Source organism: Hoplias malabaricus, chromosome 14 (assembly GCF_029633855.1).
Source record: "Hoplias malabaricus isolate fHopMal1 chromosome 14, fHopMal1.hap1, whole genome shotgun sequence".
Classification (NCBI taxonomy): Eukaryota; Metazoa; Chordata; class Actinopteri; order Characiformes; family Erythrinidae; genus Hoplias; species Hoplias malabaricus.
Window position 1 is genome coordinate 28,248,248 of NC_089813.1, and position 13,487 is coordinate 28,261,734.

The window sequence follows — 13,487 nt, forward strand, 5'->3', positions numbered from 1 at the left end:
GGTGTTGAGTCTGAGAGACTTCTCTGTCACTCCATGGAGTAAACCAAGCGAGAAGGGATTTACCGATAAAGGCCAGAAAAAAGTTTACTTGCGCACATTATATCCGAGTTTAGTGTACATTTCTGTCAACAGCTTAGCGGGCAAACTGTACAGAAATAGGGGAACGGTTTAATATTTACAACGTTGGCTAAATGTTTGACAGGACGACGCGTATTAGCTTAGCTTAGCTACCGTCTACTGGTCATTAGCCTCTCGGCTGCTGTGGCGTTAATTAAAGAAAGAAACTGCTATGAAATAATGTGAGGATTTATTTGGAATATCGCTAAAATACAGTTAAACTGAGTTATATCTGATCACCGACCATGAAATCGTTACATATAGGAGACCGAACCTTGGAAACAGTCGATACTTTTTGTAGAGTAGGAGATTTGGTGGTCACTCATCACCCTTCGCCTTAAAACCAGCTAAGAAACACAAGGTGAGTAGAACTACATGGGATTAATAATACTTTTTATACTGATACATAAAGATAAAATCTAAACAATTATTTCCCTGGTTGCGTTTTTTGTAAAGTTAATGTGGTTCTGACAGCTGCGTCAAGTTAGCTCCTCGGGCAGCGAACTGACCCTGTGAAAAATAACACAAGGCAGGACTCGGCTAGTTTTGTTCTCTGCAGCGCCTCTACTAAGTTAGCTGTGTAAGACATTTAAAGTTTGTGGGTATTACTAGATTGTTCTCAATAGTACTAACGTTAGCTAGCTAGCTGTGTGGCTAATCAGCTGTTGGCCAGAGCTTGAGAAGTTATTAATAAAACCAAGACTTTGAAATTAACCGCAGCAGTATGTTCTGAAGTTGTTCGCTTTTGTTAAGGCTAAATCTGGTCAATGTTTAGTGACCTTCAAGTGTTTCGGTCCACTGCATACCAGGACGGGAACAGTGTACAAAAAGCTAGCATGTTTAGGTTAGCTTAAAGCCTCTGACAGTGACTTCTGGTGCAAGCTGAGGCTTGATTATTTATATTTGTGTTGTTGTTTTCCTCCCTCAATCTGTAACTGCGGTTACGTTGTCGCTTAAAGAAACCTCAAGAATTTCTAAACAAGTGCAACAACATTGCAGTTCTGGAGCTTATTTTTTTTAAAACAGTGAACAGTTTCTCTCTTGCAATCAGACGTCTCTGGTATCAGACACCAGTCGGAACAGAGTCCCGTTTTAAAGTTTCACATGGACCCAAATACGATATCTGCACGGTGTAGTTCGTTTACGAAGAGATACTCAATCTATCTGATGTAAACTTAAATACTTTTAGATTCCTCGTTTAAATATTGCTTGACTACTTGTATGTTGCCCTCCTGCTGGGAATATTTAAAAAAACAGGTATTTCAGCTCAAAACATATCTTATCTTATGTTTTATGTTCAAAGGAGGATGTAACATGCTGACAGAGTCGATGTAGAAATGAACTCTTGGAAGCAAGTTTGTTCAAATACAGGTAGTGTAAATATTATTCACAAATGGTTATAATGAATAGTTCTAATCTTGAGTATACAGTATTTATGTTGTATAAAATGAAGGGAGTGTATGGTTTTTAATTCTGTCAATGATTTCAGCCTTCTAAACAGTCATGCATTTTGTGGTTTTTATTTAAAAAAAAAAAAAAAAAAAAAAAAAAAAAAAGGCTACACTGCCCAAAACCTGTACTTATGTGGCAGATCAAAACAAAGAGAAATCCATGCAGAGGCTTATTCCTGTCATTCTCACAAAGACCTATAGAATTCCTCTATGTGGGAAGCTGATGGTACACTTTAAGAAACTTTAGTATAGCTACGGTTGCACAGAACTGGCACGACTGGTTACTGGCATGTCTCAACACTTGCTTTGAGCTCCTGTTCTATGCTGAACTGTATGCACTTAATGACCTTGTATTGGCTAACGTGTTTGTTGGTCACACTGCTTGGATAAATACACTTGAAAGGGATGACTAATATGTATTTTGGATGGACACATTCTTCACCAACTAGTAATGCACTTCTCAGGAAAAAAAAAAACATGGATTACAAACTGTTCACTGTCAGCTTCAATTTCTATTAATGTCATTATGTATTAATGTCTACAAATGTCATTTATTGATTCCATATCTAGAGTAATTAAGTATGTGACCTTGTTCAGCTGCACAGCTGCTCCAGTTCTCATAATGCACAAATTGAAATGAAATTACTGGACCAAATCTACAGTTTACTCATAAATCTTGTCCTTTTCCATCCACGTGGTTGTAGTAAAACACTTACATAAACAAACTATAGCCTCTGTGGGTATACAACAGAGAGGTCAGGCAGTACAGTTTATCCTCTGTGCCTTTTAACTGACGGTTTACTTTAAGGTAAAAAGGCAAATATGCTGTAAAATGAGCAGAATCCTCTTGTTTTACTTGTTGAGCTATGGAAAAATTTCTACTCCTCCTTGTGGCTATGAGTTATGAGGTTTGGGTTTGGTATAATTTCACTGTGAAACTGAGTGGACACATTAAAAGGAATTCCACTAGGTTTTCAAAAAATAAACAAAGTTGCTCCATGTTTTGAAGTGAAAAGTGCTGTCCAAACTCTTCACAACTCTGGTCAAAATAACCATGAATGCTTTTACTGCTTCTTAAAGCTACCACACACAGCTTGCACAGAGTGGTTTTGAATATATTGCTGATACCCAAGATATTTTATCATAGATTTATGAAAAGGCTTTGGATAGAAACATTTTAAAATGCATATAAATATATGTAAAACTTTTTTATGAAAAAGTAGAACCCAAACCAAAAAAAAAGTAAAATGGATATATGTCAAAAAATGATTTAGTTTATAATAATTTTATAGTTAAAAATAAATAAACTTGCTTCTTCAGTATTTTTTATGATCAGCATATGTACCACTGCTAATAGCTGCTAGTCAATAATTTTCCTGCTGGGATCTCTAGAATTTTAGTCATTTTGGCACGAAGCATAATGTGGTAATAGTTTCCCTTGGTTAGGAGTTTGCAGATGTGTTGATTACCTGCAAATTATTACTTTAAATTAAGAAAGATTATTTTTAAATAATAATTTTGTTTTTACCTTTACCTCTTTTTAAACAAATTTGCCCCTCTGGATTTATGAATGGTGATGAATTCAAAACAGCCTTTTTGCATAGAACTTGTACGGATACTATGATGCAATGGAAAGTATCATATGTCAAGTGAATATGTCCAGTTATGGCTTGTGGCATTCTTATTACTGAAAATAATACCATACATTTATTTATGCATTTGGCAGAAATATATATATTATATCATATCATAATATGTTCAATTGTATCTTACAATCTTTGTTGTTTTATTTTATTTTTTTCAATAAGTGAACTTTTTTGGTTCTTATTACACATGGCTGCTTTGGGCACTTGTTGGTTGTAAATAGTAATGATTTTGTTTTGTGACAAACTTATAAATAATTTTTATATGTGTATTTTTAGATTCATTAATATTGATCTTTCTCTTTTTGCCTGTTAGGGTGGCCATAATAGCCATATGATGAAGGGTTATGAGCTTTAGCAGGACGACAGAGAGCCATGGAGGAGGTTGAGCAAGTTACTTGTGTGGTGAAAACTGAACCCCTTGTGGAACTGACTGTTGTGCAGGGGGCCATGGCATTGACTGAGATTCTAGAAAGTCAGCCATCACCCCAACCTGAACTCAACTTTAATCATGTCAGTGTTGACACCTCCTGGTTAACTGTTCAGGAAGGAGAATCAACCTCCTCTGACTGTGGAGGTACCTCAGACCTTCAGGAGCTGGGTTCTGCCTCAGGAGAAGAGATAGAAGGAGATTGCAGTGAGGCCTCAGACACACTAGGGATAAGAGTATCACCCGCTAGTAAAAGATCATGGGATGCTGGTGTTCAGAATGGGGATGAAGTTGAGAAAGATAAACAGCAAAACCCCAGCAGTCCCCCTGTAACAGGCTCCATGTTCCCAGGTAAGCAGGTGCTATGGAGAACTGGAGGTAATCATATGTGCTGTAGCACTGAAATTATGAAATGTTTAATTAATGGTGGAAAAATAAATCAGCTTTTACTTTGAAACGATTTTACTACAATTGTGGTTAATTAAGAGTATAAATACAGTTAATTTATACACCAATCAACTGTAACATTATGACCACCTCCATGTTCCTACACTTGATATCCATTCTCTCAGATCTACTGACAATACAGGAGCACTTTGCCATTCTACAATTACAGACTGTAGAGCATAGGTTGCTCTACGTACTTGTTTGCTCCATTTATCCTATTTTTCAATGGTCAGGACCACGACTGAGCAGGTATGATTTGGCTGGTTGATAGATCTCAGTGCTGCAGTGGCACTGAAGTGGTGGTGTTTTAATGTGTGTTGCAGTGGGATAAGTGTATTACACACAGCAGTGTTCCTGGAGTTTTTAAACCACTCAGTGTCACTGCTGAACTGAGAATAATCCACCAAACAAAATTATCCAGCCAGCAGTATCCTGTGGGCAGCATCCAGTGACCACTGATGGACTACAGGATGACTAATGCAAATTATTCAGCAACTGTCACTGACTTTACATCTACAAGGTTGACCAACGAGGTAGGATTGTCTAACAGAGTGGAATGAGTGGTCAGTATTTTAAAACTCCAGAGGCACTGCAGTGTCTGATCCACCTGTGCCAGCGCAACACACATTAACACAACACATCCATGTCAGTGCAGTGCTGAGAATGATCCACCACCCAAAAAAATACCCACTCTGTGGTGGTCCTCTATGGTCCTGAATATTAAAGAATAGGATGTAAGGGGGAAATGAAGTATGCTAAGCATCAGAGGGACTTATGATTATAGAACTACAAAGTGCTCCTGTATTCTGTATGGAGCTGAGAGATTGGACAGTGAGCATACATACAAGGACATGATCATAATATTATGGACAATCAGTGTATGTTTCAGAAATTGCTATAGCAGTAGCTTATGAACATTAAAAAGTACCACTTACATAATTTTTTACTTTCTTACTTAGACCCATTGCAGGTTCCCTCTCTCTCACTATCTGATCAGTTAAAGTTGGGCCGGGATGACTCTGATGGTACAGGACTGAACGTGGAATGCAGAATATGTGGGGACAAAGCTTCAGGATTCCACTATGGTGTGCATGCCTGCGAGGGTTGTAAGGTACCTGCTTAATTACTACATAGCACAGAACAGTAGAGGTACCACTCTAATCTGTCAGGTGCTGATTTACACCAAAATCCTTTCCATGCCCAGTTTTGCTCTAACAAGGACCTGATGTAACTATAGGTATTATAGCCATTTTCCACAAGATAAAACATTTCCCTCAGGTCTTAATGAAACAGCTATGCTATGCTTTAATCAATATACTTGGACCAAACAACACAGCACCATTCTCCTCATGTCTAAACAACTCTGTTCAGATCAACTGGATTCAGCCCATTGTAAATGAGAATCTGCCTGAGCTTATGAACTGTAGTGAGTAGCAGAAGCCCTGGATTTTACCATTCTGCTTGGTTCTCTTTTTTCTCAGTTTTCATTTTTGCCATTTCTACTCAGTATTATAATTTCTCTGTGCTTTTTGTGCTCATTTTGCACAGTTTAACCTCATATTTTGCACTCACATAAACATAGTTCCAGCACTATGATTGAAGATACTTAGAAGAGGGGGTGGGCAAAAAGGTAAAGTCACTGTAGGAATCATTGCAAAATCAGAATGGCTCATTTTATCTCATGTTTTCTGATTATGTAGCTCCCAAAAATTGACTGGGATTATTTTACTGTTGGTTCGTAGGCAGTCCAGATCCCCAGTTTAATTATTATAGTGATTTTTTTTTTCATATGTCTTCTTTAAACAAGCCTAGAATTTTATAATATATATCTGTACTCAACGTGATCATATATCCAGTGATCTCATACCAAAAATGTCTGAGGGCAACAGTAAGAAAGTATGCATGGAAACAGATTTATCGTGCCAATCTGAGTGTGACTTTATTCCCATATCTTGTGAAGTTCTAGCATTATTGTGGGTGGTGTTGCGTTTGTCATCAGACAGAACAAACCAGTTCTTAATCCATCATTGTGATGTAAGTTTGCATGTCTGAAACGCTTCTCCAAAAGAGCTCAAACTGTGTAGATGTGTGTCACCTGCAGATAACACATTACGTGCAGTTAAAGCAAACTTTATCTCTCACAAGGGAAAACAGTTCTGTTAGTTAGCAGTAGCATTGTGGTAGCCAGCTTGTTTTTCTTGTGTTATCAGATGTGCTCCAGATGACAAATGAACAAGAACTAGAGAAGTTTGGAGCCAGGTTTTAGAGGGTGCTTGGCCTTGTTTATGACAGAATTTAGTGAGTGTTTCCCAGACATGCAATACTGAGGTTAGTGTGTGTGCTACAGATTATAATACTGCTTTCATAAAAGGTTGTAATTTGGTGTGAGATCTATTAACTTATAGAAAACAAATTCTTATGGTTTGCATGGCTTAAATGATCTGCTGTGTAGGGAAACAATTGCTACTACATATTTGTATCTGATATTTTAATTAAAAAAAGAGAATGCCAAATTGGCTTTTATTCATTTTGCCACCTGTTGTTGCGTTGTCTTCAGAGTTGGTTGAATTTGATTATAAAATGTGTATACAACAATTTCATGGACCACTTTTGATATACAGTTTCATTTTTAGCTTGTCTGCACATTCAATTTGGTAAGATTGCATGTAAATAAATGTTATTTTACATTATCTAATAATAGCAATTTTAATGTGATAAATTTGGTCAATAAGGGAAACAGGTAACGCAGCGCTCTACCTATGAATACAGCCATTGGCGCACATGCCTTTGGGAGCCATATTTTTATTTTGCTTGCAAGCGAAACATTCTGCCCATATTAGGGTGTGCTTCCAATAAATGAGGCATTATAAGTCTGAGGCTGCATTTATAGTTGAAAATAAGTTTTATGTGTCATATGATGGAATGTTTGTATGTCATTCAGTGCTGTCAAACCTGCACTTGTTTTTTTACACCGCTAATGTATAAGGTATAATGTCTGTGGAATCATTGTTGCAGATCATGTTGTCCACAGAAGCCACATTTTAAATTAGATACACAGATTGAGAAGGAACCAATTGGCTTACAGTCATCATGTTCATATTAAACTGATATCTGTACACATCAAAATCCCCCCAGTCAAATTGAAATTTTTTTCTTACTCAGCATACTATACAAGAGGCTGTGATACTCATAATGATTTTTTTTATATATATACTCGCAGGGATTTTTCAGACGTACTGTTCGTATGAAGTTAGAGTATGACCGTTGTGAACGCACCTGTAAAATCCAAAAGAAGAGTCGCAATAAGTGCCAATATTGCCGCTTCCAGAAGTGCCTGGCTCTTGGCATGTCTCATGATGGTGAGAAATTCTCATTAATTTTTGGATAATGCTGTGAATTTGTTAGGGATAGTACATTTTAGTTTTGCTAAAGGATAATCTTATGCCTCATAAGCTTGCTTTGAATGTTTTGGAGCATGTAGCATGTGCTTACAGCTTTCTCTCAGGGAAAGGCATGTTGTACAGGTATGTTATTGTTACTAAAGGTACAAACAGTGTAAATGTACCTTTAAAGGTACAACAGTGGATTTAAAGTCCATTTTTTTCTCTAATGGTACATTACATTCTATTCCCCAGAAGATAAGTGAATACTTGTATTTATTTTACTTTACAGTTTTATAATGAAAACTTACATGTACACCTGTACATGAAATGGGGAGTATGAAATAAACAAAACACTACTACTACATAGGGCTGGACGATATGGCCAAAATTTACATCTAGATAGTTCTCAATTTTGGTCTTATAGAATATTTTTCTATTATTTGATATTGATATGAACCATATTAATCCACAGAAATACAACCAAATACAAACAAGAAAAATGACATCGCCCTCAAACATAAAACCCTTTGGCTTTGTCAATATTCGTATATTTAAACTAACTTTAAAACTGAGTGAAATGAGCTGATGGCAGCGTACTATAACAACGTCAGTCAGTGAGGGTTGCTGTAATTATTGTATTTTGAAGTATTAAAAATTAGTTTTAAAATCATACCATTGTATTTGAATTATATTATATTGCGATTATATATTAATATTTAATTATTATCCAGCCTTAATTCTACAATTAATATAGAATATGGTACAGTTATATTCCCTATCAAAAAGTGACAGTGACATTTTTTCTGAAAGGGTATGTACATGTGACAGGCCTTTTAACTTTTAATAACTTTATTATTTTTGGCTTTTTGTCAAAGCATTATATTTTTTAATGGACTGAAAATCAGAATATGCATTTGACTGATATGATTCCTGTTTTGTAATGCCACAGCTATTCGGTATGGGCGCATGCCTGAGGCAGAGAAGAAGAAATTGGTAGCAGGGCTGCTGGCCGGAGAGAAGAGTCTGCTAAGTCCAGGGGGCTCTGACCTTAAGACTTTAGCCAAGAATGTCAACACGGCATACCAGAAGAACCTCAACATGACCAAGAAAAAGGCACGGAGCATCCTCACTGGCAAGACCAGTTGCACATCGGTATTTAAGCCTTTTGTGTATAGAGAATATTGACTTTTATGTGTAAAATGGTGTTTGTTGATAAAAGAATTTCAAACTTTGTCAGGGGTTGGTTAAATGTATATGCTAAATATTTATTTATTACACTAGATTATTGATGAGGAATTTATTGCTTTGAACTTGCTACTTTCTTCTGATCGCATTCAGTATATTGCAGCAATATAAACAACTACTACCTCGAAGCACCATACTTTTTAAAATTATCATATTGCTTTACTTAATTTTTTTGCCACATTTACTAATTTTGATTCTCCGCTGCCTGCAGCCTTTTGTGATTCATGATATGGACTCGCTATGGCAAGCAGAGAATGGCTTAGTCTGGAACCAGCTGAATGGTGCACCCCCAAACAAAGAAATTGGAGTCCATGTTTTTTACCGCTGCCAGTGCACCACAGTGGAAACCGTTCGAGAGCTCACAGAATTTGCCAAAAACATCCCTGGCTTTGTAGACCTCTACCTCAATGATCAGGTATAAACAGTGTAGCAGCTGTAGGCATTTGGTGTTATTTTAAGGGAGAATTACCTTTAGTCAAGTGACGGCTTCTACCTTTAAATATTATTGGTCTAGGTGTCACTATAAAATAATGTAAACAGAACTCTTGGCATATGTATTTATTTTTTGAGCTTTAAAATTTTTTCCTGGCCCTTGATGCATTTTCTGTCCTTTTTTGTTTTTCAGGTTACCCTGTTAAAGTATGGTGTCCATGAAGCTATTTTTGCAATGCTGCCATCCCTCATGAATAAAGATGGACTTCTGGTAGCTAATGGGAAGGGCTTTGTAACTAGAGAGTTTTTACGTAGTCTACGCAAACCCTTCAGTGAAATAATGGAGCCCAAGTTTGAATTTGCTGTCAAGTTTAACGCCCTGGAACTGGATGACAGTGACTTAGCTCTGTTTGTGGCAGCCATCATATTATGTGGAGGTGAGGTGTCCACAGTGATGACAGACTGAGGGCAAGACAATATTTTAGGTTTTTGCAAATAAGCTATGAATACAATATAATTAAAAAAATTTTTTTATATATATACACACACACATGCATGTTTCCAAGACATAGGAAAGTTTAGAACAGGAATTATTTCTTTTTAAATATTCGCTTGATTTTACGCAAACTATTGTAAAGATACAATACACTGCCCTATAGATATATTATGTTTTGGGGGTATTTTTTCTGAGATTTTTTTTCTTTTCTGTTCTCTGTATGCCATTACAGATCGCCCTGGACTTATGAACGTGAAGCAAGTGGAGCAGATCCAAGATAGCATCCTCCAGGCCTTGGACCAGCACCTGCAGGTACACCATCCTGATTCAGCTCACCTCTTCCCCAAACTTCTGCAGAAGATGGCTGACCTCCGGCAGCTGGTCACCGAAAATGCTCAGCTGGTCCAAATGATTAAAAAGACTGAATCTGAGACCTCTCTTCATCCACTTCTACAAGAAATCTACAAGGACATGTACTAAGATGTATAGCTTAGTAGACTCACAACCTGATCTCAGAGACATGTATATTGTACACAGATCTTTATGGTGCTGTAGACACCATAGGATTTTATATAGACTGCTATAGTTTTACAAATACTGTATTTGAAAACTGACTTTTAAAGTGAAATTTATAAACATGCCCCCCCACCCCCTCCACCCCCGCAAATTAATTAATATTAATTTTGTGAGAGGCCAAGCTCATGCTCACTTTTCTCAGGTCTTTACCCGATCAGAAGCATGGTAACAGCATGGAATTACCCAAGCATTTAAACAGTATTTTGATGTCAGTTATGTATATTCCTTTTATCCCCATTTTTTTTATATTTCTTAATTAGCCATTATTAAATCTAATATAGATTCAGCAGTATATTTTGTCATGGCTACCACACATTTGTCTATAAATCTACATTTGAGTCTATGCTACTAGTGTCAAACTCAATGCAAGAGTGTCATGAACTTTTAATGGACGTACTATATCAAATGTGTGGTTCCCTAACACTTGTACACTGATAAATCAAAATATTCTACCCATTTCAGAATATCTTACGTATTCAGGCCATTATCTAAAATAATCTCCTTCACATGGTTTAACACGTTTCAAGTAGAACTGATTCAGCTGGTGTCAGAAAATATAAGGCTTAAAACTAGCATTTAATATTTTAATAGTTATATACTGCATTACTGTGGTCCATTGTAATGTTCATAATACAGTACCCAGCATGTATTATGCAAGTAGGTTACATACAATCAAATATGTTACACAACCTTCTTCAACACCATACAACACTTCAAACATCATGACCTAAAGTGTATGCCTATTATATTTTTTACTTTTTTCTCAAATATTCTTCCCACTCTTGAGATGCATCATCAGACAGGGGTTTTCCTACTTTTTAAGGTGGAAAATGCCACTTTAGAAATGACTGTAGCAGTGCTGTAAGTGGGGAGTAGGCACGTTTGAAACATACTGACTGCTAAATTTGTCATTTTGGCCAGTGGGTCCCTTTTTAAGGTTTTTAAGAATTTTGATTTGGTTATATGTTTCACCTTTATGATTAAATAAATCTAATGGTTTGATATTTTATTTTTTTTAACTAATAATAAAAAAATTACCAAATCCAAATTCAAAATCTAATATTGTGTTCTATGATGTTTTCTATGTGCAAATACTTTATCCTTGTATTGCTATTCTTGGAATGTTACTATTTTCAAAAAGTGGCATTTAGGAAGCACATAACACGTTGCGGACACCAGTTATTCAGCTAAATGTCTCTGAAGAATAGCATGACAATAATATTCAAATCAATCTTTGCCTGGAAAATGCACTATATTTTTGTATGTGGGATATTTTTAAGATGATGCATATGCTGTGATGGATACAGATCTGTTTAAAGAGGACATCATGTTTCATTTTGAGTTGTTTTTTGTTTGTTTTTATTTTTTTTCCAGATGGTTCAAAATAATCTTGTATGGTTGAACAAATTAATTAACATAACCATGCAATGTATTTATCTCAAGTACTGCCCTATTAAATTGTTTAGAGGATTTACACATGAACCCTACACATGTCAGGCTGTATGATACAACCAACCCTATATCTGTATTTATACAGGATATTTCACCTTATTCATATTTGGATTCAAGGTTTTATTTTCCAAGGCATTTATGATGTTACAGTGCTTTCAAAAAATGTAAGCATTTGCTGCTGTAATGCTGGAGAGCAAAATACAAATTACTTGTATAACTAATTACCTGGTTTAATACAAATTATTTCCTCATTCTCTTTCTGTTCCTTTTCATGACGATTCTCTCTTTCAATGCTTGGTAGCAGCTACGCAATATCCACCTAAATTTAATTTGTATTACCAATCATTTTAGAAGTTTCCTAGTGTTTACTTTGTCTTTTCCAAATTAATCAACAGCACAAGGCTGCAGAAAGATTTTTTTTAAGCAAACCTCTTATGGTAGACATGAGATCCACAGATACTTAAATTTTACTGTTGGCTCCTATAAATGTCTGACAGTAGCTGATTGCATGTATTCAGTCTGCTTCTGTGCCAGTAATTTTGCTCTTTCTGTGGGCAGAGAGGTTGGCGTGGTGGCATAACAGGTAGAGTTGCTGTTTCATAGCTCCATGGTTAGCATCGAACCCTGCCAAACGTGACTGTGAAGAGTTTTGTGTGTTCTCCCTTTGTTCTGGTTTCCTCTCACAGTCCAAAAACACATGCTGAGGTGGATTGGCTATGCAAAAATTGTCCACAGGTGTGAGTGAATGAGTGAGTATGTGTTACCCTGTGATGGACTGGCATCCCCATCCTGCCTTGCACCCATTACTGGAACAGACTGTCTAATAGACAATAAAGACTGGATGGTTCATAATTTTCTCATGTTAATTTTTTATAAAAACTAGGTACAGATGCTCAGAAGCGTTCACTTGGAAGTGCTATTCATTTTGATAATTCAACAGTAATACCCAGTTCTTCATTAACAACTTAGGGGTAGCTTTTGATTCAGCTATCACATTTGACACCCTCATATCCAATAGAGTCAGAACCACCCTCTACTAATTCAATATTACCAAAATTCTGCATTTCTTTAATAGTTGCAGAAAAAAAAACTACCATGCATAAATATAACATCATGGCTAGATTAATAAAATGCACTCCTGGCAGGGAGCTTGTGCAAATCAGTATCTTGAACTTCTCATACATTATCACCCATCATGTATATTTCATTCACAGGATAGCAGTCTACTCTTAGCTCCATGCATTAGGAAAAACACTGCAGGAGGAAGATCCTTTTCTCACAAAGCTCTTCAACTCTGGAATAGCCTTACTGTTCAAGGCTCAGACACACTCTCAATCTTTAAATCTTGCTTGGAAACTTACATTTTCACACTGGCTTTTGGTTAATCTCGCACTTTCAGGTTATGTCTCTTCTGGTGTTATAACTGGTTTTATTATCACTGCTATGTATCACATACTCTATCCAGCATGTCTGTTGCTTTACTTTGCCCCTGAATGCTTCTTGCAGAGTAGTTTTTCCCCTGCTTTATGGTGGACTTATTAAAACTTTCTGGTTTTCCCCCTGTCCGGTTTTCTTTCTCCTGTCTCTCTTAGGCTGCTGCCCTCCCTGTTGTCCTGACCCAACTCTGCCCTATGCATCATGTTCAAGATCTTAGCCTTTCCTTAGCTAGAGCACCATTATAGGCCATGCAATGATGCTGTCTTAGCTTAAACTGACTCTGCACCAGCTTTTAACCTCCCACAGAATCACTGACCACTTCCTATTACCTCTCAAATCTTGATCAGTAATTTATTTTATCTTCATAGTACATATTAC

The 13,487-nt window shown here is 36.5% G+C and overlaps 1 protein-coding gene across 1 annotated transcript; it reads left to right on the plus strand.

Annotated features, from left to right (window-relative positions):
• Positions 1-11,878, plus strand: ppardb (peroxisome proliferator-activated receptor delta b). The gene is made up of 9 exons (XM_066644818.1): positions 1-478; positions 1,421-1,488; positions 3,528-3,992; positions 5,048-5,199; positions 7,309-7,447; positions 8,421-8,623; positions 8,928-9,131; positions 9,342-9,585; positions 9,877-11,878. The coding sequence occupies exons 3-9, from the start codon at positions 3,587-3,589 to the stop codon at positions 10,122-10,124; spliced, it is 1,596 nt and encodes a 531-aa protein (XP_066500915.1). The 5' UTR covers positions 1-478; positions 1,421-1,488; positions 3,528-3,586; the 3' UTR covers positions 10,125-11,878.
• Positions 11,879-13,487: the final 1,609 nt, after the last annotated feature.